The sequence below is a fragment of the Bos indicus genome, chromosome 4 (genome assembly GCF_029378745.1).
Source record: "Bos indicus isolate NIAB-ARS_2022 breed Sahiwal x Tharparkar chromosome 4, NIAB-ARS_B.indTharparkar_mat_pri_1.0, whole genome shotgun sequence".
Taxonomy (NCBI): domain Eukaryota; kingdom Metazoa; phylum Chordata; class Mammalia; order Artiodactyla; family Bovidae; genus Bos; species Bos indicus.
In genome coordinates, this window is record NC_091763.1 from 105,633,353 (window position 1) to 105,658,858 (window position 25,506).

Below are 25,506 nucleotides of genomic sequence, written 5' to 3' on the forward strand. Positions count from 1 at the left end.
CGGACCCCTCCTTGAGCTTTGTCTTGTCCACTAATATGAATGATGCAAGAGGAGGTTTTAAGTAAATGCTGATAGAACTGTGAGACCTTGGCTGACCATCCGTCCTGTTCTTTTTCACTCTAGTGGAAATAGGAAGAGACCATGGAGCAGCAGTGTTCAAGCAGACACTGTGAGGGTTCACTGTCCAGCAGAGACGGAGGGTGGTGGTGTGACCTGGTGATTTCCAGAGAGGGGAACAGAGAGGGAGTTTGTGGGAGAGAGGAGGAGCCGGGCAAGAGGGTACCAGGGACAGCCAGAGCCTGAGCATGGCTGAGAGACATTGTTGGTACCTTGAAGACATTCCCTCTGGCATTCTTTTCACGGTTTCTCCCGGGGTGGGGACCTGGGGGAAGCAGATTTACCAGGTGCTCATCACAGAGGAAAATTTCTGTAAGCTTAGTGTTCAGGGTTGAAAAAAATTCATGCATGCCATTACTTTATATGGCCATATTTTTCATAATTCCCAAATATTGATTCAAATTGCTGATTCTTCTCCAAGGGCCTTTTTAAAAAATTTATTTATTTTATTTTTGGCTGTGCTGGGTCTTCGTTGCTGGGTGCAGGCTTTCTCTAGTTGCGACGAGGGGGGGCTACTCCCCAGTTGTGGGCTGTAGACGTCTCACTGTGGTGGCTTCTGTTATTGCAGGGCACGGGTTCTAGAGTTCAATAGTTGCAGCACATGGGCTCGGAGTTGCAGCTTGGGGCTCGTAGAGCAGGCTCAGTAGTTGGGCGCGTGGGCTTTGTTGCCCTGAGGCACGTGGACTCTTCCCCAACCAGGAATTAAGTCCATGTCCCCTGCATTGGCAGATGGATTCTTAGCCACTGGACCAGCAGGGAAATTCTCCAAGGACCTCTGACTAAAGTCAGTTTTCCAAGGTGTGTGCCTCTCTGTGGATCACCACATAGCCCCAGGTTACATGTATCCTGAACTAAAAAAGACACTTCTATGGGGAGGCCATATAATTCAGAGGCAACTTGTGAGGATTTGAAGGGCACACAATTGCAAGTTGTTGTTGAAGCCAACAAAGTATGGACAATATTCTACTGTTAGATTGAACTGGAGTGGTTAGAGACTTTTGGTGAAGGTTTTTACACTGGACAAACAGAGACGAGTCTGTACGAGCAGGGCCAGCAGAAATTGTTGGATTGCTGGGTATAGAAACTCATAGAGCATGGCTTCAGGAAAGGCTGATGATGGTGATGGTGGTGGTGATGATGGTGATGGTAGTGGTGGTGATGATGGTAATTGTGATGGTGGTGATGATGGTGGTGATGATGGTGGTGGTGGTGATGGTGCTGGTGGTGATGGCAATGGTTGTGATGATGGTGGTGATGGTGGGTGTAGGATGATGGCGGTGGTGGTGATGGTGGTGGTGGTGATGGTGGTGATGGTGGGGGTGTGTGATGGTGGTGGTGGTGATGGTGCTGGTGGTGATGGCAATGGTTATGATGATGGTGGTGATGGTGGGTGTAGGATGATGGCGGTGGTGGTGATGGTGGTGGTGGTGATGGTGGTGATGGTGGGGGTGTGTGATGGTGGTGGTGGTGATGGTGCTGGTGGTGATGGCGATGGTTGTGATGATGGTGGTGATGGTGGGGGTAGGATGATGGCAGCGGTGGTGATGGTGGTGATGGTGGTTGGTGGTGATGGTGGGGGTGTGTGATGGTGGTGGTGGTGATGGTGCTGGTGGTGATGGCGATGGTTGTGATGATGGTGGTGATGGTGGGGGTAGGATGATGGTGGTGGTGGTGATGGAGGTGATGGGTTAGTAGTAGAAGCAGTAGTGGTAGTAATATAGAAGCAGTATTTTGGTGAAGAAGCAGGAGGATCACATGAAATTCTGTTGTGCACTGTTCTTCACAGAATAGGGAAAATACTGGCAGCTTGTCTCTACTTCTTCTTCTTTGGGGTTGAATAATCTCTTCTGCTACTTTCTATGTGTCTATTCTAGTCTCTTTTGGGAAAACAGGTATTTTCAATAAAGCTTTAATTTCTGCCTCTCAGTAACATGTGAGTATGATTCAGACTCTAGGTGTCAAATCCTAATTTCTGGGAGAGAGCACCCCATTGGAACAGGTTGGATCATCTGTCCAGTGCTGGTCCAGTCAGCTGGGACCAGTGAGCAGGGCTGTGGTAGGGTCCCTTACAGGAGCTTGTTGGTGTACCTTACATTTTGGGGAGGAGGGACATGGAGGAAATGGTAGAAATCTCTAGGACAAGATTTGAACTGAAGAGACATAGCTGCCTATGAGGGGAGGATGGTAGAATTTGATAACAGAAGGGAGCTGAGGTTTCCTCTTTGGGACACGTGGTGGAGAGTGAACTTTGAATTTGTTGAGTGAATGAACAAATATTTAATCTGAAAAAAGCAATTTCTGGATTTACTGCCTTCATACTCTGTGAACATTGGATTACTAGATTAAAAGTAAGTTAGCACAGGTTCAACTTGGGCCACTCTTTAAATGACCTTTAGCAAGTCATTTTCCTTAATTTGTTTCCTCATTATACATGGGATTTAAAAATAATCCTGCCTTATCTCTTTGTGGTGATCAGAGAGATAATACAGATTAAAGTGCTCTGAAAACTGCAAGATGTTATACAAATATAAAGTTTTATCATGAACATGTGAATACTAAGTAGTATCCCTAATCACTCTCTCCTTGGACTCACGCTGGTATTTGCACATGTTCCTGTCCATGGGGGTGAGAGGTAGAAAAGGATGAAAGGCCGTGCAAAACTGCTGAATAATAGGTATTTCACAAGAGGAGGAAATGCTGTAATGCCCCGTTTGCTTTATTCTCACCTTCCTTTGAACATTTCTGGGCGGGCAAATTACTTTCACTCTAAGCAACTTCTTCATTGCCAAATAGCCTCTGATGTGAAGAGCTTATTTTGGGGGCAAAAGAAGGACAACCAACTTGGTTGCAATAAAAAGAGGCAGGCAAGAATACTGGAGTGGGTAGCCATTCCCTTCTGCAGGGGATCTTCCCAATTGAGGGATCAAACCTGTGTCTCCTGCATTGCAGGTGGATTTTTTTTTACTATCTGAGCCACCAGGGAAGCCCTAAAAAGAGGTATGATTTATAAAATTTTGTAGGCTATGGAGACTGTGAGAGATGCTTTGTGACATGAAGGTGTGGAGATGGCATGCGCTTGTGTAAGGGGGTGAGGGAAGATGGGGGAAGAAGGAGTGTTAAGGAACCATGGCGAACACAGTCAGGAGCTCAACTGGTGTCTCTCCCTTAGCCTGTGGTTCAGTGTGGGAGGCGCTGATGCTCTGCATTTGTCTGTCGGTAGTCCAGGGAGGGAAGAGACCACTTCCTCCAGCCCACACTAGTGAGGCTGTTTCTGGGGGTGGATGAACTGAAGGAAGTGTTGTTAACAGAATTTAAGCTAATGGTTCCACTTGCTGGGTTTTCTTTGACTTTAAGAAAACACAGTTGGGGAGGGACTGGGGAAACTGCGACCCTGGATATCAGGTTACCTACTATCTCAGCTTAGGCTCAAAGTCATATATGTCAAGCCTATTATTACCTCCAATTCACAGAGAGGGCAATTGACCTTCCGAACATTGGAATGATTGCCCAAGGTCTGTGGCACATAGAAGAGAATCCAATATTCAAACCATGGCTTGTTTGATTCCAAACCGCGTGCTCTTTCTAGAAGACTTAACATGGAAACAGTGTCCAAGAGATGGTTTAACTTGATTTCAATGTTACATCCATCTGTTTCAAGTTAACTGGCTTATTTATGGATACTTTCAGGATCATCTAACCCACCCACAGTCCACTGCAGGTAAAACCCAGACAGATGAGTATCTTAGTTTTTATCAGGATTTTATTCTGAGAAGGGAGACTCCACTGTCATGTTCAATGCTTGGAGAATGGAAAACACACTGGGCGGTCATCTGTCCCTTCTCTGCTCAGAGGTCAGTCCAGGCTCCTTGCTTGGGTTGGGCTTTGATGGACATTCTCAGAGACCTCAACCAGCAGGGACTTGATGGGAGGCTAGATGTTCTCTGAGCATTTGGGGGTATGCTCACCTATAAAACAGAGCACCAGTGTTGAATGTACTGTGACTTTAGCTGTTCAGAAATGGGGAACCAAAAATGTTAAATTGAGCATTTAGAGAAAATTTCAGACCAAGTAAGTGGATTTTAAGCTTAGCTTTGCAAGAGGAGAGGGGTTTTTGCAGAAGACAGAGGACAAGAGGTTGTAGATCCAGCCCTGGAGGAGGGCTGCCCTCAGGCAATGGTGCAGAAGCAGCCATGAGCCAAGTTTAATGGTGCTTAGTGAAAAATTACTGGATTAGTGGAGTCAAAATGACAAGGAGGGCCTTAAAGAGAGAAAGAAGAGTTTGAAATTCATCCTGAAGAATAGACCATGCCTATTTTGTTTGGACTATGAAGTTTGGAGACGGTTGCATGGTCTTGCTCAAGATCGACTGTGATCCACCAGCTCTTTGGTCTTCAGGGAATGCCCATGGAGGATCTCATGGTAGCAGAGTTCCATACTTTTGGGCCACTCCAATGGACATGCAGCTTACACAGGTCCCAGTGTTCTCTGTGACTATGACTTTTTTTTGTTGGAGGTGTGGGAAGAAGCAATATTCTCAGTAAAGACTCACAGTGACAGATAATCCTGCACGTTGAATCCTAGGCAGAGAAATCCTAGGCTCAGAAATCTATTTCATGTTAATGACAGCCTGGGCAGTGTGTTGTCTGCGGTGGGTCCCTGTTGCTGGTGGGAGTCTTCTTGCTAACAGAATCTCCATGATGTGGTGGCTCTAGCATACTTTTACAATATTGTCCCTGACTTTACCACAACTGTCTTCCCCTGTCTTTTTGCTAAAGTTTCTAAAGCAGGTCTCATTCTTCTAACCTCGGTGCCTTGTTGATTCCTTAGCCCCCAGTCTCCTTCAGTCTCTCTTTTCTTTCCCACTCCCATCTATCTTGGCCTTTGGTTTCTTTCCTGTCCCTCCTGGTTGGGGTTGTTCTTTTCCCAGTGGCATTTTTCAGTGCTCTCTTGTCTTTTGCAGCAGAGCCATTTAACTTCTTACCTGCTCCTGGCTGTGAGGTTATGGAGACATTACTCACATTTGTATTCCAGTGCAGGCTTGATGAGACTGCCTGCGTCTGCACTCTGGTTTGACTTCCTGTTAGTTACACAAGTTGTGGGCAGTTGCTCTTTGTGCCTCAGGTTTCTCCACTTGAAAACTGGGGTAATAGGGCTTTCCCAGGTGGTTCAGTGGTTAAGAGTTTGCACTTCCACTGCAGGGGGCATGGGTTTGATTCCTGGTTGGGGAACGAGGATCCTGTATACTGTGTGACTTGGCAAAAAAAAAAAAAAAAGAGAGATAAAATAAAACTAGGGTGATAACAGTCCCTGCCTCATAGTGTAGTTATGAGGAGAAATTGAAATCTTGTCTGTGAATCCTTTAATGTAATGTATGGGTCATAATACGTGTTGCAAAAATGTTGCTGTCATTGCTATTCTGACAGACCCTCAGTTATAACACACATATAATAACTACATATGATTACAGCCATGAAATTAAAAGATGCTTGCTCCTTGGAAGGAAAGCTATGACAAACCTAGACGGTGTATTAAAAAGCAGAGACATCACTTTGTGGACAAAGGTCCATGTAGTCAAACCATAATTTTTCCAGTAGTCATGTACAGATGTGAGACTTGGACTATAAAGAAGGCTAAGCACTGAAGAATTGATGCTTTTGAATTGAGGTGCTAGAGAAGACTCTTGAGAGTCCCTTAGACAGCAAAGAGATCAAACCAGTCAATCCTAAAAGGAGTCAACACTGACTATTCATTGGAAGGACTGATGCTGAAGCTGAAGCTCCAATACTTTGGCCACCTGATGCCTAAAGCTGACTCATTGGAAAAGACCCTGATGCTGGGAAAGATGAAGGGTAGGAGAAGGGGGCAACAGAGTATGAGATGGTTGGATAGAATCACCAACTCAATGAACATGAGTTTGCACAAACTGTGGGAGACAGTGAAGGACAGGGAAGCCTGTTGTGCTATAGTCCATGGGGTCACATAGAGTTGGACATGGCTTAGAAACTGAGCAACAACTTCAATCAAAATCCTGATTTAGGAGAGAAGGAGATACTGGCCTATTTGAAAGCACATGTGGTTGGGAGTCCAGGGTCTGGGCTCTGGTCACAGCTGTGACAGATGCATAGTAATCATAATAATTGTACCTGACACCATTTATTGTGTAACACCAAGTCTTTTACTTGTGCTATAGGGTTTAATCTTCATAATTTGATGGGGTGTGGGTGCGTGCATGCTCAGTGTGTCTGACTCTGTGTGACCCCATGGACTGTAGCCCACCAGGCTCCTCTCTCCATGGACTTTTCCAGGCAAGAATGACCAGACTGGATTGCCATTTCCTCCTCCAGGGGATCTTCTCCACCTCAGGGCTGAACCCTCGTCTCTTACGTCTCCTCCACTGACAGGTGGGTTCTTTACCTCTAGTGCCACTTTGATCTTCATTTAGGTTAAGGAAAATGAAATTTACGTGGCTGTACTTCCCCAGCCAGTAAACAGACCTGGGTTTTGAACTCAGATCAGTCTCCTCACTTGTAAAATGATGTGATGATCTCTAACGTTCTTTAGGGTTAATACTAAATAGACCATGTGGGCTCTGATGCAGAGTTGACGAGCATCCATCTGGCAGTTCAGACCCTCGCTGCTCTTGGACCCTTGTGAATACTGATGAGATAACGTCAATAAAAGACTGCAGTACCCAGCAGGCCTCCATGCACCTTAGTTTTCCTTTCCTTCCTCTTCTAGTTCTGAGTTCTTTGTGGTACCAAACAAACACAGTAGATGGGGGATTTCCAGTACCTGGTCTGCAGGTTTTCCTGGTTCCCATCATTTCCACTGGTTGATGAAATGAGAAAAATGACAAGAGAGTAAACTTTTCAAAATGATAAATTCATTCTATTTTTAATAGTCTGTGTCCACAATGAAATAATGATAATAGATGTTGACTTTTGTCTAGTTTTTCTAGGTGATACACAGTTTATAAATTTAGGTCCCTTAGCCTGAATTTTCCCTGAATTTTCTCTTATCCAGAAAAGCAAATGACCAGGCATTAACCATAGTTGAGCTGAGTTTTTAAAATGATCTGTCATTAAAAAAAAAAAAGGTTAAAAAATTTTTCCATTAGGTCACAGATTGAGACTTTCATAAATTTGAAATAAAAATAAGTGGCCAGGAGAATTAAATTAAAAACCACATATATATACAAACACAAGCTCCATTTTTTATTATTAGGTTTAGGAGACAGAAATTTCTCTGACAAGTGGTAATAAAAGTTTGTAAATACCTATCCTCAGTTTTAATACTTATTTCCTTGGGACTGGCAATAATCGGTTCATGGATCATTGGCATCACTGGGGCTTCCCTAGTGGCTCAGATGGTAAAGAATCCAACTGAAATACAGGAGATCCGAGTTTGATCCCTGGGTCAAGAAGATCCCCTTTGGCTACCCACTCCAGGATTCTTGCCTGGAAACTTATATGGACAAAGGAGCCTAGCAGGCTACACTTCATGGGGTCGCAAAGAGTTGGACGTGACTGAGGGACTGATAGTTTCACTTCACTTTATTGGAGTAGAGATGATTTACACGGTTAGTTTCTGCTGTACAACAAAGTGAATCAGTTACACATACATCCACTCTTTTTTAGATTCTATTCCCATATAAGTCATTATAAACTATTGAGTAGAGTTCACTCTGCTATACAGTAGGTCCTTATTAGTCACCAGTTTCACATAGGGTAGTGTGTATATGTCAACCCCAATCTGCCTATTTATGAGCCTGGTAACAGAGCAAGACTGACTCAAAATGTAGATGAAAAAATGCTGTATCTTATCTGTCCTACTTTGAGGGAGGGTCTGCCTAGCAATAGAGTTCTTAACCTGGGGTTCATGCATTTAGTTCAGAAAGTAGGTGAATTGGAAGGGGAAAATATTTATGCTTTTTTCTTTGCTGAAATACTGACATTTAATCTGTCAAAGTGTAAAGTCAGGCCATGAATCACCGTCGTGTGAGCAGTATCCAGACTTTGGTTCCAAGAGAGGTCACGGTTACTTTTATATCATATATCTAAGATAATCTCAAAATACTGTCTATACTGTTTTGAAATTGTAGTAACTGCTAGGTTTGTTAGTTAATATATCCTTAAAGAAGCACTTTGACTGTGTGGATCACAACAAACTGTGGAAAATTCTTAAAGACATGGGAATACCAGACCACCCGATCTGTCTCCTGAGAAATCTGTATGCAGGTCAAGAAGCAACAGTTAGAACTGGACATGAAACAACAGACTGGATCCAAATGGGGAAGGAGTACATCAAAGCTGTATATTGTCACCCTGCTTATTTAACTTATATGCAGAGTGCATCATGCGAAATGCCAGGCTGGATGAAACACAAGCTAGAATCAAGATTGCTGGGAGAAATATCAATAACCTCAGATATGCAGATGACAATACCCTTATGGCAGAAAGCAAAGAAGAACTAAAGAGCCTCTTGAGAGTGAAAGAGGAGAGTGAAAAATTTGGCTTAAAGCTCAACATTCAGAAAACTAAGATCATGCCATCCGATCCCATGGCAAATAGATGGGGAAACAATGGAAACAGTGAGAGACTTTATTTTTTTAGGCTCCAAAATCACTGCAGATGGTGACTGCAGCCATGAAATTAAAAGACGCTTGCTTCTTGGAAGAAAAGCTATGACCAACCTAGATAGCATTAAAAAGCAGAAATATTATTTTACCAACAAAGGTCCGTCTAGTCAAAGCTATGGTTTTTCCAGTAGTCATGTATGGATGTGACAGTTGGACTATAAAGAAAGCTGAGTGCTGAAGAATTGATGCTCTTGAACTGTGGTGTTGGAGAAGACTCTTGAGAGTCCCTTGGACTGCAAGGAGATCCAACCAGACCATCCTACAGGAAATCAGTCCTGAATATTCATTGGAAGGACTGATGCTGAAGCTGAAACTCTAATACTTTGGCCACCTGATGCGAAGAACTGACTCATTGGAAAAGACCCTGAAGCTGGGAAAGATTGAAGGCAGGAGGAGAAGGGAACGACAGAGGATGAGATGGTTGGGTGGCATCACTGATTCGATGGATATGAATTTGAGTAGGCTCTGGGAGTTGGTGATGGACAGGGAAGCCTGGTGTGCTGCAGTCCATGAGGTGGGAAAGAGTTGGACATGACTGAGTGAGTGAACTAAAAAAGAACATACATTATTATACTGCAATTTAAGAAGAATTTTAGTAAGTGTGACTTCCCTGGTGGCTCACAAGGTAAAGCGTCTGCCTACAATGCAGGAGACCTGGGTTCGATCCCTGGGTTGGGAAGATCCCCTGAAGAAGGAAATGGCAACCCACTCCAGTATTCTTGCCTGGAAAATCCCATGGACGGAGGAGCCTTGTTGGCTACTGTTCATGGGGTCGCAAAGAGTTGGACACGACTGAGCGACTTCACTATCTATCTATCTATTAGTAACTGTAACTCAATGAAATTAGTTTCTTTGGTATCCTTATTTTGTACTTCTGTATTTTGTCTCATGCATAAAAAAATGTAATCCTAAGAGAAGTCCAGAGGAAGCATAAGATGGCCAAAGGGTCTTTTTAGCCCACGCACACATGTACACACACACACATACAGCTTTAAAAAGAGGCAGGAGAAGAAGAGAACTATTTTGTAAACATTTTCAGAATCATTTCCTTCAAACACTGATCAGTGAATGAGATTGGGGTCGCTGGGAGAGAGGGAGCTCTTCTGGGCTACCTGGATCATTTTGTTGTTGTTGTTCTCTGTCATCTACACTTTGAGTCGGTCTTGCTCTGCTAGCAGGCTCATGGAGCGTCACTGCTGCAGAGACATTCTGTGTTCCTGGGTTCAGGGTGGTCGCTTCTTGCCCCAAGGTCTTAAAGGATGTTCACCTCAGAGGAAGACCTTGATTACTAATTAACCAGCAAATCAGCCTGAGAAAAAGCTGGGCAATGATTTGCATTTGAACTCCATTAACATCAGCACCGTAACTGGTTACCAGGGCTGTGGCTGCTTTCTCTGGACTGTGCTCTGCACGGATTACCAGCCCATCCTTCAGAGAGAGGACACAGCCTCGGGGTTATGAGGTATGTTCCTAAACTGTGTGCTCACTGATGGCTACAGATGCGTGTGTACAAGTGTGTGTGGACTTGTGCTCATCTCCTTCAATCAGATGCCCTTGTTAACTGGTTAAACACAAAGATAAGCATCAATAACAAACCACAAAATTATACAAACACATATTAAACAAAACACAACTCTTTTTGTCCTTGAGACGTGTGTGTGTGTGTGTGTGTGTGTGTGTGGCGATGACTGATTTAATTTTCGAGGTGAATTCTGATTCTTGAGACGAGGTGGGGGAAGTGAGGGGAAGGAGTTAGAATTTGGGAGTTAGATGAGGGCAATTTGGGATGTTCCTTCTAAAATGACATGGAGCTGTGATTGAGAAGTGGTGTTTCAAGAATCCATCACAGTCAGCAACTTGAGAAATTTGTTTCTATCCCTGTGAGTTTGGTGCCTTTGCTGATCAAATAAAGAATTGTTATGGGTAAGAGTCTAAAGGGGTGTGTGTGTGTGTGTGTGTGTGTGTGTGTGTGAAGTATTGGGGTGTGTACCTGCTTTGGTATGTCGGGAGATTTCCTGTGGGGTCTGGAAGAAGGAAATGAAGGGAAAGCCTCGATGTCTGGACTGACTGTCGCGTGTCAAAATGAAACGAGTGCCTAGGGGAGTGGAAAGGTGATGGATGTTGCTGGACCCTCTCTGACAAAATGAAGTAATAGAGAGTCCTGTCTTCACTGGTTGTTGAGTGTCTAGCTGAACACAGTGGGCATTCCTTTTCCGATGAGCCATGGAGGTGAGAAGGAAGAGTTGCGATTGGGGAAACAGAAGGGAAACCACGATCAATCCCGTGGGTCTCACTAGAAATGGCTTCCATGGGTTTTCAGTAGAGAGTCTGAATGGTGGCTTTCCTGCGTGGAAGGAGTATTCCGAACCTCTAAACTGCCTACTACTCTTTATCACAGTGTGGAACAGTGTGTGTGCATGGTAGGCAGGCAGGAAGAAGAGAGAGGGGTCTTTGTTTTGCTGTGCTGGGAAGGACCAAATGGTGGGGGGACCCTTCTGTTCTGTACCCCCAACTAAGCTAGCACGTCACTGTTTCACTCACTCTTCCACAGATGCCAAAGATTTTTAGCATCAGGCAACCCTTACCAATGAATTTTGATGGGCTAATACCAATACTTTATATGTAAACTGTTCCCTGAGCATGGAATACTAAGGGCTAGATGGCCCTAGAAGAAGAGATTTTCCATTTGAAAATTTCCAAAACTGCCAAATGTGATGGACAAAATAAGCCTTTGCACACCCTGCTGCTGGGGTGAGAATAGGGTCATAGCTGTCTTCCAGAGATGATGCATTTGGGGTTCGGATGAGGAAAATGAGGCCCAGAGGGGTTCAGCAGTTTTTCCAAGGTCACACAGCTAAGTTAGGTCAAGCTTTTAGATCTTTGCACTTTGGATGTGACAAGACTTGGGAGAAAAAGACCGTTAGCTCCCTTTTTCCTTCCCATTCTTTAAATATCCAGATGACAATGTATCAGGCCAATAAATTTTACCCAGGAGTTTTGAGGAATAGCCATGACTTGCTGGGGTCCTCTTTGCAAGTTATTCTCAGTCTCTGTAAAATGAACCCTTTCTTTCCCACAAGAGCTCTTGCCTCGTGTTATCAAAGAATTTTTAAAAGACTTAAATTGCCATATGCCAATCAGCTATCGGCTATACATAAAAAAATGAAAATGGATTATCTAATTTATCTGAATTATCTAGAATTCAAGTAGCCATCTCAAGTTTGGGCCCCACCTGACTATCTATCTACTTTGCCTAAATGATTAGAGCAGTACCAGGAAAATGAGCTTTGGCAATTATTCATATAAGCGTTTTAATTTAAGAGGGAAAAAAATGACCATGGAGTCCACATGATTTATGTACAGCAATAACTTTCAGCTTTTCCAGGAGACTTTCCCTAATTAACATTGCAACCACTACCCCCATTCTCCCCCATTCCTCATTCTCCCCCCACCCAAGCCTTATTTTTCTCCAGAGCACTTATCAAAGTCCAACCTGTCGTACAGTCTCAGCTTAGAGGATAGTTGTCAGGACAAAACGAAATAATGCATGTTATGCACCTCACCCCAGGCCACACCCGTTCTAAGCACTTGTTTAATGACCCAGACACTATCTGATAAAAGCACAATCTCGCCAAAAGCTTTCTCGGGAGTGCACCGTGGGCATCATGGCATGGAACAACAGAGTAGTGGTTACAAGTTCTGGCTGCGAGCTCCAAAGGGCTGGTATTCAAACTGTGACTTTGCCCCTTATCATCTGTGTGAAATCAGGCAGGTTATATGACCTTGCTGAAGCTCAATTTCCTCATCTGAAAGTGAAGATGGTAGCAATAACTCACTGAGGGTTGTTAGGAAGATTGCGTGCAACAAATTACGTAATCTTATTAGCACGTTACTCATTTGTGGGTAGTGATTTTTATCATTGTCATTGCACAGTTTATGCTTGTCACATGAAATAGAATATACAAAGATTGGCAACAGTCTGCTAAGTAGGTGTTTGTTTTTTTTAACAATTTTTCTCTTAAAAGCAGTTAAATCTATTTAAATTGCTTCCTTATTCTATTTGCCTCCTGTCATTTTTCTTTTCTTTTCTTTAATTTTTTAAAAATTTATTTTTAGTTGGAGGATAATTGCTTTACAGTTGAGTTGGTTTCTGCTGAACAGCAACATGGATCAGCCATAAGTATACATGTTTGTCATTTTTCTTGACCTTAATTTTTCCTGAATCGTATTTCCAATTTAGGACATGGTAAGGTTTCACCACTGAGACCCCTATAATTTGGGAAGTGAGGTCAATCAGATGATGCTGATGAGGGATTTTTTCTCTTTAAGGCTTAAGGAAATATGTCTCTCCTATAGCTAGAAACTTATTATCTTTGTTCCATAGAGCAGGTAACCATATTTAAATATATAATGCAGAAGGCCATTTTGATGAGAGGCAAACAGATTTTTTAAAAATGTATATTTTAAAAATGTATCATTTTAAAAATGATATTTTTTCAAAAGTCATATTTACTCATGTATATTAATTATCTATTGTTGCATAACAAATTGCCCCAAATTTAACAGCTTGAAGCAATAAACATTTATTATCTTACAATTCCTGTGGGTTTGGAATACTTAACTTTGCTGATTGCATCTCCATGCAGCCCAACATGTCTCTCCATCCTTGTATTTCCTGTAAATTATTAGACCTGGAGTTTTGACAGATACAGATTTGTTTTCTATAGCATGAATGGTGCATAGATGGGAACAGCATCTTCCAGCAGGACATACATAAAATCTAACAGATTCTTTTTTTGCTTTAAATGTTCACAGCCATTGGGGAGCATTTCTTCACTCCACTATTTCATTAGGAGTTGTGATGCAGTGACACTGTAATTTTATCATTCTTTGTTTACTTATTAAATGAAATATTCCTATAGAAAGAAATTTTCCCTCGTCTATCATTTGGTTTATTCAGGAACAGTTTGTAGTGGAAAGGTAGGATAAACATTTGACTTTTTATTTACTGGTTTTCAAACTAAGGAGTTTATCCCTAGAATCCTCCAAAGGGGATCAATGAGAATTTTTAGTCCAAAATCTTTATGAATTCATAGATTTAAATACGTTTCATCCATATTAGTCCACTGACGGCATTATTATTATTAATGCTCATATTGTCCCACTTAACCCAATGAGAGTCTCTTCAGGTTGGTTCCTGGTACTCTTTGGTAGCTCCCTTCTTGCTGGTTTAACATGATAACCTAAGCTCCTTTTGTACATTTCCTGCCCCAGGCTCAAATTAAACATCTCTAAGGAGTCCTTAGAGATGTTTCCTTTACATGGGAAATGTTATTTAGAATAGTATTGGACTTCCCCTGTGGCTCAGTGGTAAAGAATCTGCCTGCCAATGCAAAAGACTTGGGTTTGATCCCTGGGTCAGGAAGGTTTCCCTGAAGAATGAAATGACAACCCACTCCAGTATTCTTGCCTGAAGAATCCCATGGACAGAGGAGCCTGGCGGGCTACAGTCCATGGGGTCACAAAGAGTCAGACATGACTGACTAACACTTACTTTAGAGTGAAATTACCCAACTGATAATTATAGTTGATGGGTACCTGGGCCTTTGTTATTTTACTCATTCCTCTTGTATATACATTTGAGCTTTTCCATTAAAAAAACTTCGCTGACTATATGTGAAAGAAAACTCAAATCTAAACTTGCTTCTCTTTCTTTGTAGATGGCAAGAAAGAAGCTGAAAAAGTTCACTACTTTGGAGCTTATGCTCAGTATTCTTCTGCTTGTGGTGTTTATCATCACTATTCCCATCTTCGTGCTTTCAGCCAGAGATTCCCTGGAATCACAAGGTAACAAGGAGGTCTGGAGTTATCCCTCCACATGTTGCTCTTTTCAAAGCAGAAACCTCATAAATGGCAGGGAAGTAAGTAATGCTTTCATGTTGACTGGTGTGAGCCTGTATGTGTGTGTTGGGGACCACCCAACTCAAACTGTGACAGCGCAGTTCAGCTCAGTCGCTCAGTCGTGTCTGACTCCCTGTGACCCCACGGACTGCACACCAGGCTTCCCTGTCCAACACCAACTCCCAGAGCTTGCTCAAGCCCATGTTCATCGAGTTGGTGATGCCATCCAACCATCTCATCCTCTGTCGTCCCCTTCTCTTCCTGCCTTCAATCTTTCCCAGCATCAGTGTCTTTTCCAATGAGTCAGTTCTTTGCATCAGGTGGCCAAAGTATTGGAGCTTCAGCTTCAGCATCAGTCCTTCCAATGAACACTGAGGACTGATTTCCTATAGCATGGATCTCCTTGCAGTCCAAGGGACTCTCAAGAGTCTTCTCCAACACCACAGGTCAAGAGCATCGATTCTTCAGTGCTCAGCTTTCTTTATAGTCCAACTGTCACATCCATACATGACTACTGGAAAAACCATAGCTTTGACTAGAGGGACTTTTGTCTTTTAATCCACCACTTTTGGGGTATTTTGTTTGTTTTTTTTGAAAGTTTTTTGTTTGTTTGTTTGCTTTTGATGTGGGCCATTTTTAGTCTTTATTGAATGTGTTACAATATTGTCAGCAAAATAATGTGACAGCACAACAGGCATACATTGAGGTCTAACTCTGACACTTTTATCCCCCAGTTTAGCCTAGTACAGGATTCCACAACTGGCACTTGAAATATATTGGCCAAATTTCATTAAATAATTGTATTTTTTCACAATAATAATTAATAATACCCTTATATGAAACTCCAATACTTTAGCCACCTGATGCAAGGAACTGACTCATTGGAAAAGACCCTGAAGCTGGGAAAGATTGAAGGTAGGAGTAGAAGGGGACAACAGAGGGTAAGATGGTGGGATGGCATCACCGACTCGATTAGCTGGTGATGGGCAGGGAAGCCCGGTGTGCTGCAGTCCATGGGGTCACAAAGAGTCGGACACGACTGAGTGACTGAACTGATATAAAACATAGTCAAATAAGTATATAATCAAGTAAAGTATATTAGGCCCAAGTTTGTTCTTTAAAAAAATAACAGCAAATAGAGTTGTTTATTAAAAGTTTATCGAGCTGTATTATTTTCAAAGCAGGGCTAGATTGTGCTGAGTTATCCATGATTTTGTATCTGGGCTTCGTCTAAGAGCAGCTTCCTAGTTGGGGCAGGCAATGAGGGCCAGTATGTAGCCAGAAGAAAGACTATTCCCTCCTTCTCTTATTCTCAGCCATGCCATTTCTACTTTTGTGGGAAGCTAGATTAAACAATCTCAAAGGTTGTTAAATTCTTAAAATTCTCTGATCCTGAAGATGAAAATAAAACCTGCATGCAGAAACTGGCACAAACAAGTTCTTTTAATCCATTACTTTTGGGGTGTTTTGTTTGCCTTTTTTTTTCTAAGTTTTTTGTTTGTTAGTTTTCTTTTGATGTGGGCCATTTTTAGTCTTTACTGAATTTGTTACAATATTGCTTCTGTTTTATGTTTGGTTTTTGACCTTGAGGCATGTGGGTGGGATCTTATCTTAGCTTCTCAATTAGGGATCAAATCTGTACTCCCTGCATTGGAAAATGAAGTCTTTAAACCACTGGACCACCAGGGAAATCCCAATCCACCACTTTGAATTGGAAACCCTAGTGAAAAGAAAGCTTATTAAAAGCCTCATTGTTTTGTCCTGATATTGTTATGAACTTATTGTAGATAGCCCTAAAGAAATCTTTGATGAGCTTCCTATCTAATGGTGGAATCCAACTCCTTGCTCTTGTATGCACTTGGGGAGGCCTTGCTGGTAGAAGGAGATGGTGCAGGTGTGCATACATGCTAAGTTGCTTCAGTTGTGTCCGACTCTTTGCAACCCTGTGGACTGTAGCCCACCAGCCTTCTCTGTCCATAGGATTTCCCAGGCAAGAATACTGGAGGGGGTTGTCATGCTCTTATCCAGGTACAGGTATATATAGGGTTAAATGCAGTCAGCAAGAACAAAATGAAGCTTTATAAAGTGAATATGTACACTTCAAAGTCACAGAGTGAAGCCCAATCAGCAGTGACATCCATATAATCTGAAGTGTTGAGAGCTATGGGGGTATCAAATGCCTGTGATGTTAATTCTGTCTGATGGTCTCATTTTATGTTTGTTTTTGGGATAATCCTAGATCCTGGGACGACAGTTAGCCCAGATTCTGGGACAAGTACCACCCCTGGTTCTGCTGAGTGCCCAGTGGTAAATGACTCTGAACGGATAAACTGCATCCCTGACCAATCACCAACAAAGGTTTGAGTTACGGATCTGGTTTTCATTTAAGAGTTTATGCGATTGGATAAAGTGTTTTTTGTTTGTTTGTTTGTAGTCCCTAGAATTGTTGTTTGCATTGCAATTATTGCTGATTCAGAAAAAGTAATCCTGTATTCATGCTTAAATGACAGTGCAGCTTTAGGAAAAGAACTAGAAAATCCCCTTGGGTTGCTGGATTCAGCACATAAAAGTATAGGCTGCCCAGTTAAATTTAATTTCAGATATTTCAGAATTTTGTTTTAGTATATGTTCCAAGTAAGACTTGGGACTTACTCATACTAAAAATGTATTTGTCTTTTATCTGGTAACACTGCTTGGTTACTAGTTCTCTCTGACTCTTTCTTCTCTCCTTTGCCTGTCTCTCTCTTTTTCCTTACACATTTCCAACAGGTTATCTAGGATACAATAAAAAGTCAACCACAGGCACAAAACAGTATTTCAAATAAGGACAGTTTCCAGAGCCTTCCTTTGTGGCTCAGCTGGTAAAGAATCCACCTGCAATGCGGGACACCTGGGTTCGATCCCTGGGTTGTGAAAATCCCCTGGAGAAGGGAAATGCTACCCACTCCAGTATCCTGGCCTGGAGAATTCCAAGGTCTGTATAGTCAGTCCATGGGGTTGCAAAGAGTTGGACACGACTGAGCAACTTTCACTTTCCAGAGCCAAGTTTTGAAGGAAGAGGTAATAAATACCAGATTAAAGATAGTACAGACATCTGGGCATTTACTGTAGGGCAATGTTTCTTGATCATCAGCTGAAATCCTGCAGGATATTAGGATTATAAAGTGTATTGCACACACCATATCAGTCATATTCACGTTGGAGGCTTCTGAGTGAAGTCCACTGACGTGTAATGGTAGGTTTGTATCAGGCACGGAGAGGATGCTTGCTGCCTGTGAGTCTTGGGCATGTGGCACCCTCACATTTACCTCTGTGCTGTCCTATTGTTTGTGGGCTGGAAAAATCTGTGATGTTCTTGAGAGATACTATTTTAGTTTGTCTAAAATTCCTAATACCAAAAAGCATTGTATTTCTATGTTTTTTTCTCATATATCTGGAGGCTAGAAGTCCAAAATCAAGATGTTGTTAGGGTTGGTTCCTTTTTTTTTTTTTTAAATAACTTTATTTATTTATTTTTGGCTGTTCTGGGTCTTTGTGGCTGCGCTCGGGCTTTCTCTAGTTGTGGCAGGGGGTGGGGCTACTCTCTAGTTGCAGGGTGTGGGCTTCTCATCATGGTGGCTTCTCTTGTTGCAGAGCATGAGCTCTAGGGCGTGGGCTCCACTAGTTGTGGCACATAGGCTTAGTGGCCCTGTGGCACGTGGGATCTTCCTGGACCTGGGATTGAACCTGTGTCCCCTGCATTGGCAGCCAGAGTCTTAACTACTGGACCACCAGGGAAGTCTAGGGTTGGTTCCTTTTGAGAGCTCTGAGGAAGAATCTGTTTCATGCATTTGTCCTAGCTTCTGCTGATGCCACAATGCTTGGTGTTCCTTGGCTTGAAGCTACATCACTCCATTCTCTGCTTCTGTCTTCACATGGCATTCTCCATGGGTCTACATGTGTCTCTGTTCAAATTACTGTAGTTAGGAGAAGAGTGATTTGACAGAACCAGTCAGGAAGCTCAGAGGCCATGTTGAAGGCAAGAGAGAGCTCCAATATGGTTGTTTTTTTTGTTGAGTTGCTAAGTCATGTCCAGCTCTTTGCGATCCAATGGAGTGCATCATACCAGGCTCCCCTGTCCTTTCCTTCACCATCTCCTGGAGTCTGCTCAAACTTACGTCTGTTGAGTCAGTGATACCATCCAGCCATCTGGTCCTCTGCTGCCCCTTTCTCCTCCTGCCTGCCAAAATCAGAAGGAATCCCAATTAGACCTGTTCATCTCACCAAGCTCTTGTACCCTTCATCTGGCATCTTATCCTGAGAAAAATGAATGCAACCCACTCTTAGATTGGTGAAGAGACATGCCTGCTTGGAGTAGGAAGAAATGAATCTGAGCAGAAAATCTGGATTCAGATTTTGGAAAACCTTGGATTTGGGGTACAGGAGTTTGTTTTTTTATGTGACATAGAGGATCTAGGAGAAGCCACTGAGGGCTGAACAAAATAATATAATCAGAAACTAAGAAGAGAGAGAATAAAAGATGTAGAAATAAAGGGAAAAGAAGGTAGAAGAGAGAAAGAAAAAGAAGGCACTTCAATCTGGGGCCAAATGTCAAAAAGTTTAGTGTTTTAGATGATAGATTCAATAGGTAGAAGAGATAACTGAAGTAAATAAATAACAAGACTATAAAACAAAAATTTATAAGTTGTAAATAAAATACTGTGTGGATCACAAAACAGAAGAGATTATCACCAAGGAGAAGGTGGCGGTCTGGAATTAGCAGTAAGTAGGATTTTTGACAGAGATGAGAGAAATGGAAAGTGAGTTCAGAAAAGAGGAGACAGTGACAGAAGTGACAGAAGAGGACGTGTGGGGCGCACACGGGACATAGCGAGTGGTCCCGTGTGGCCAGTTACAGGATGGGCGCCAGAGAGCATGTAGTGTTCGGGACTATAAGGCAGATTGGAGCTTGCTGTAGAGGACCATCCCTGCGCTGCTTTGTCGACAGGAATGGGGAGTTGTGGTCTAGGCAGGTTGTGCCGAAGCAAGATGTTTCCAGAAAGCTGATCCACACCCGTTTACCTGCCCCTGTGATAGCGTGCTAGGAAACTACTTGCTCAGAAGCCTGCCTGGAAGACTAATGCATCTTCAGTCTGTTCACCCTCCTGCAACACCCCATCTTGTTGCTGGCCACGTGAACGTCACATGTCACTGCTGCCTCAGGAATTGGTCTTTCGTTTTATTATAAGGCCTTTTAATAAACGCTGTGGTATCAAGATCGTAGTTCAGTAAACAACCTTTGCCTTTCTTCTATGTGTTATACCCAAGGAATTAATCTATGACCTTGGCATTCAGTCACCGGCCTGCTCCTTCTCAGCGCAGCCAGAGGGAAAGACTCTAGAAAGCACTTTCAGGGGTTGGGTTTTTCATAGACGGTATTTCTTAGGTAATTTGTTGTGTGTTTTAAGTATCCTGGGTGCTATATGGTGATCCAGGCTGTTGTTGAGAGGCTCTGATTCTATGGGTAATGATGTATATGCGTGTGTATAGATATAGATAAATAGCTATACAGATACTTAATATTAAAGTATCTATATACATATAGGTAAGTGTATTTATTGAAGGAAAGTATTAAGGCTATATGGGGGAGGGAAGTGGGAAGAAATTATGAACATGACACCAGGCTGGGCACCATGTCTTACTGCTGAGGCCATTGCTATAATGTTTTCTTACTCCTCTCACATTCTCTCCTCTGGGGTTGAAGAATTAACAGTATAAATCTCCCTTCAGATGATTCTTTGTTGTAAATTCCATTGTTTCTTATCCCAGTAAAGGGAGGGAATCCTGTGTCCGGGACAGAATAAAGTCATCTGTCAACCACCCGCCAGTTGCTCTTGGGAGCCTTTTTAGAGAGAACGGGCTCAAAGAGCCCCTTTCATGGGTCTCAGAAGGAAAGATGGCTCAGTTATTAGTAGCTAAACCTCTAGTCCTGATCTCTAGTTCTGGACTAGCAGCTGGTTACAGGGCATCCTCACCTGGATGTCTCACAATCACGGCGCTGGAACGCACTACCTTCTCACCAAATTTGCTTTCCTGTCTCAACTGCAGATTTGTCTGGGCAGTTCTGTTATGCTTCTAGTCTTTGGGGCTGGAACAGCATAACTTTTGCTTGACTCTTCCTCTCAGTGCTTTTGGTCAGTATTTCATGTATTTAAAAACATTTTTCTTAACGATATTTTCTAGAAAAAACACATCATTTCCATTCTCACTGCTGTCATACTCAAGTACTGAGTAAGACTGAGTAATCCAGGCATGAAGTCACATTTACTTCATGCCTGGATTCCTCAGTAGCCTGCAAGCGTCTCTTCTGAATTCCATTTCTGCCCCTCCTGCCTATTTAATTACATGCAGGGTTGAAGCGCTGTCCTGATCACCCTACTTTCATTTCATATCTACCTAACTAGATTACCTACAGCATACATTGCGATGCATTGGGTAATATTCAAACACTTCCTTCTGTCGTCTAGGACCCTAATTACCCTTTTCTGTGCCTCTGTAGTGTCGCTTAGACCATCCTACCCATGCAGATTTTAGGGACAGCTGGAGGGTATGGCAACCCCCTCCAATATTCTTGCCTGGCACATCCCATGGACAGAGGAGCCAGGCAGGCTACAGTCCATAGGGTAGCAAAGAGTCAGACATGACTGAAGCAATTTAGCTCACACCCTATACTTACCCTGAACCTCTCCATTCCGAAAGAGCGTATCACTTTCCACTTCGCTGGTGAAGCCTTTTAATCCACTATTCCAGAATTTAGTTGAACGATCCCACTGATGGCAGGGAGCAGAAATATTTAGCATAAATTCCAGATATCCAGCTTGGGAGAGATCTGGTAGGTAATAATTTTCAACTCTTTGGTTTTCAGGATTGGAATGTATTGTATAAAAAGAGATTTACATGGTTAAACCTGCAATCCCTGAGGAACCATTTAGTTAAGCTGAGAACACTTTGCAATTATGTGTTTCCTGTGGATAAGATTAATAATAATACTAATGGTAATCTTTCGATGATATTTGAGTTGTCACCCTATTTCTTATTCAGAAACTTTGTCATATTTGATAAAAAACACACTTGGTAGTTATCTACTTATTATGTCTTTTTCCAAATTCCAGTTTATCAATAAATGTTTAATGGAGCAAGTTTTACAGTATATTAGCAAGTATATATCAGATCATTGTTAGTCTCCAACCTCAGAATTACTCTGTGTCCACACAACATTAATTAAGGGCCATTGTACTGGGAAGGGCAGTGAGCTGCAAAAGCCTAAATATAGACTTAAGTTGTCTTGAACCGATAATGTAGCCATTGGGCAGCAGCATGTTAGGTGAGCCAGGGTATTAACTTCTGATCTTGGCTGTACTTCTGAAAAACTCTGCCACTTGGTCACTAAGTCACATTTCCCTTGCAGACTGTTAAGACCTTATCAGTGACATGAGACAATGTGGACACTGAAATTTATTCATTAACAAATGACTACTGAGCAAGTGCCAGGAGTGCTACTAAACGTTGTAGTTAACAAGATTTTAAAATAGTGCCTCTGAGGCCCTGACAGATGTTCTGTGAACTTCACTGTACTATAATTTAGGGGACTCGAGATTCTAGATCATAAGAATTGTAGACATGGCATGTTCTTTGCTGTCAGACTTCACTATGGGATAGAAAGAAGTGGTCAGGTTAACTTTCTAAATCAAACTTAAAGTGCATATTACGATATTATCTATAATTAAGGCACAATAACCTCAGGTATGCAGATGACACCATCCTTATGGTAGAAAGTGAAGAGGAACTAAAAAGCCTCTTGAAGAAAGTGAAAGAAGAGAGTGAAAAAGTTGGCTTAAAGCTCAACATTCAGAAAATGAAGATCATGGCATCCGGTCCCATCCCTTCATGGGAAATGGATGGGAAAACAGTGGAAACAGTGTCAGACTTTATTTTTGGGGGCTCCAAAATCATTGCAGATGGTGACTGCAGCCATGAAATTAAAAGACACTTACTCCTTGGAAGGAAAGTTATGACCAACCTAGATAGCATATTGAAAAGCAGAGACAATACTTTGCCAACAAAGGTCTGTCTAGTCAAGGCTATGGTTTTTCCAGTGGTCATGTATGGATGTGAGAGTTGTACTGTGAAGAAAGCTGAGCACTGAAGAATTGATGCTTTTGAACTGTGGTGTTGGAGAAGACTTTTGAGAGTCCCTTGGACCGCAAGGAGATCCAACCAGTCCATTCTGAAGGAGATCAGCCCTGGGATTTCTTTGGAAGGAATGATGTAAAGCTGAAACTCCAGTACTTTGGCCACCTCATGCGAAGAGTTGACTCATTGGAAAAGACTGATGCTGGGAGGGATTGGGGGCAAGAGGAGAAGGGGAAAACAGAGGATGAGATGGCTGGATGGCATCACTGACTCGATGGATGTGAGTCTGAGTGAACTCCGGGAGTTGGTGATGGACAGGGAGGCCTGGCGTGCTGTGATTCATGGGGTTGAAGAGAGTCGGACATGACTGAGCGACTGAAATGGACTGAACTGAAGGCACTTTAACGAATTGAGATTAATTTCACTAACTTGTAAAATTTGCTGAACATAAAAGTGTTCAGGTAATGTCTGACTAAGTAGAAGGTGATCTGGAAGTCTTTTGTTAAGTATTTTTCAACTTGTAAAATTGCTGCCAGTATTTGAGAATGGGATACCTTTCCTCACTCTTATTGCCTTTGTGTAAAAACTTTCTGGTTCTACATTTATTCACAACATCAAGCTTTCCTGGCATTTTAGAAAAGTCTTTATTATTCATAACAACAGAGGGCAGGAGAGATACAGAAACTGAATAGTTAAAAATGTATTTATATCTGGATTTGGGATCTAGTTCATTTGAATGAATGCATCCAGTGTTTTCGGATTCCCTGTAGGTCAGTGATAAAACTGTTCTGAGAAGAGCTAGGCAGCTATGAGCCCTGCTGCTTCATACCTGCTCCACATTCCCTCCATGTTGGACCAAAAAAACCAGACTTAAATTGTTTAGGTACCCTATTTTCTTTCTTAGCATGGTCTCTGTATTTATTCACTGCTGCCAAATGAACTACTCCAAATGCAGAACAGCGATCGCTTTGTAACATCTCCCATTTTTATGGGTCAGAGATTTGGGAAGGGTTTGGCTGGATGGTTCTTCTGTTCTGTGTGGTGTGGACTGGGATGGCTACACCAGAACACTTGCAGGCCGATGGGCTCTGGAGGGTCCAGGATGGCTTCACTCATGTCTGGCACCTTGGTGAAGATGGTTCTGAGGTTCACCTCACCTGGGCCCCACCACCATTCCATATGGTCTCAGAGTCCTTCTCTCTCTGTCAGTAATCTCTCTAGCAGGGTAGTTCAACTTCTTACACAGCAGCTTGGGGCTGCAGGAGATGGAGATAAAGCTACCAAGCCTCTAAAGGCAAGATGAGACCTGGTGCCTATGTAGCATCATTTTTTTTACACTCTGTTGCTCGAATCAGTCAGAGGCCAGCCCAGATTCAGTCAATGGTAGACCTCATCTCCTGATGGTGCATGTGTCAGAGACATGCAGCCATTTTATCCATTCTAATTTTGATCAGAGCAGGTATTGGTAAACATAAAGCATGTGGAGAGCCACTGGACAGTATAGTAAGAACAGGATGGAGGGATGGAGGGTTAGAGGAACCAGTACCTGATACAGGATGGTTGGCAGGGCTGAATGAGCAAGGCCCACTGTGGACCCTTTCCCTCCAGCAGCAGGAGATGGCTAATTCTGACTCACTCATGCTGACTCTCATCGCACCTGGGATGTTTCCTTCTCCCCTGTTTTCGTTTGTCCTTGCAACCTTGCTTTCTATCTTTTATAAATGCTACAGTTGCTGAGGTCCTGATTTTTCAATTTAATCTTAGATCTGCTGCTTCCTAATGACCTAATGATCAACACATTCCAAGTCTTATCTTGTTTTCAACTCATTCTGATTTGTACACATTTCTTGCTCACCTTATTCTAGATTCTCTTCCTTGTTTTTATTATACATGTTGCAAATGTCTTCTGCTGTAATGAGGTAGTGTTAACCTATTTTATGCTGTCTTAATGATCAGATGTTTTATATTTTAGTGTAATCAAGCTCAATCTCAAGGAACAATTCTAGGAACACTAAAAGCAAAAAAGGAAAAAAATTTATAACTTTAAAAGAAAACAGAAGATCTAATATAATAATTAACTTATTTAGTATAAATTTATTTCTACAAATTTTCTTGGATTTTAATTACACAATATTATGTCAGAAAATAATGACGTCTTAGCTTCATCCTTTTTGTTTTACAGTTTTAAAAAAATTAATTAATTTATATTTCTTTTTAAAACATATATATTTTTAATTTAAATTTATTTATTTTAATTAGAGGCTAATTACTTTACAATATTGTATTGGTTTTGCCATACATCAACATGAATCCACCACAGGTGTACACGTGTAAAACATTTATTTTTAATTGAAGGATAATTGCTTGACAATATTGTGTTGGTTTCTGCCATACATCAACACGAATAAACCATAGATATAGATATGTCCTCTCCCTTTTGAACCTCCCTCCCACTTCCCACCCCATCCCACCCCTCTCTGTTGTCACAAAGCCCCAGTTTGAATTCCCTGAGTCATACAGCAAATTTTATTTTCTTATTAGTCTTGTAGTGTTAGGACCTCCTATACATATTTAATTATAATAAGTCATAGATATGGGTCATCTACCTTTTTTTCTGATTTTAAAGGGAATGTTTCTAACATTTCACATTTAGTGAGATGCTTATTATAAGTTTTAGG

General features: G+C 42.1%; 1 protein-coding gene across 8 annotated transcripts in view; it reads left to right on the forward strand.

Moving 5' to 3' along the window:
* The first annotated feature begins 2,866 nt into the window (after positions 1-2,866).
* The window catches only part of MGAM (maltase-glucoamylase), a 96,870-nt gene continuing 74,230 nt past the window's right edge, over positions 2,867-25,506 (forward strand). The window contains exons 1-5 of one of the 8 annotated variants that reach the window (XM_070788281.1): positions 2,867-3,114; positions 6,423-6,518; positions 10,133-10,217; positions 14,476-14,602; positions 16,896-17,014. In XM_070788281.1, coding sequence (XP_070644382.1) covers positions 14,476-14,602; positions 16,896-17,014 — 246 coding nt within the window. In that variant the 5' untranslated portion in view covers positions 2,867-3,114; positions 6,423-6,518; positions 10,133-10,217. Of the gene's footprint in view, positions 3,115-3,206; positions 3,836-3,883; positions 5,967-6,422; positions 6,519-10,132; positions 10,218-14,475; positions 14,603-16,895; positions 17,015-25,506 lie in introns of those variants that run through there. The other 7 variants (XM_070788283.1, XM_070788282.1, XM_070788279.1 and 4 more) reach the window with 7 other exon arrangements.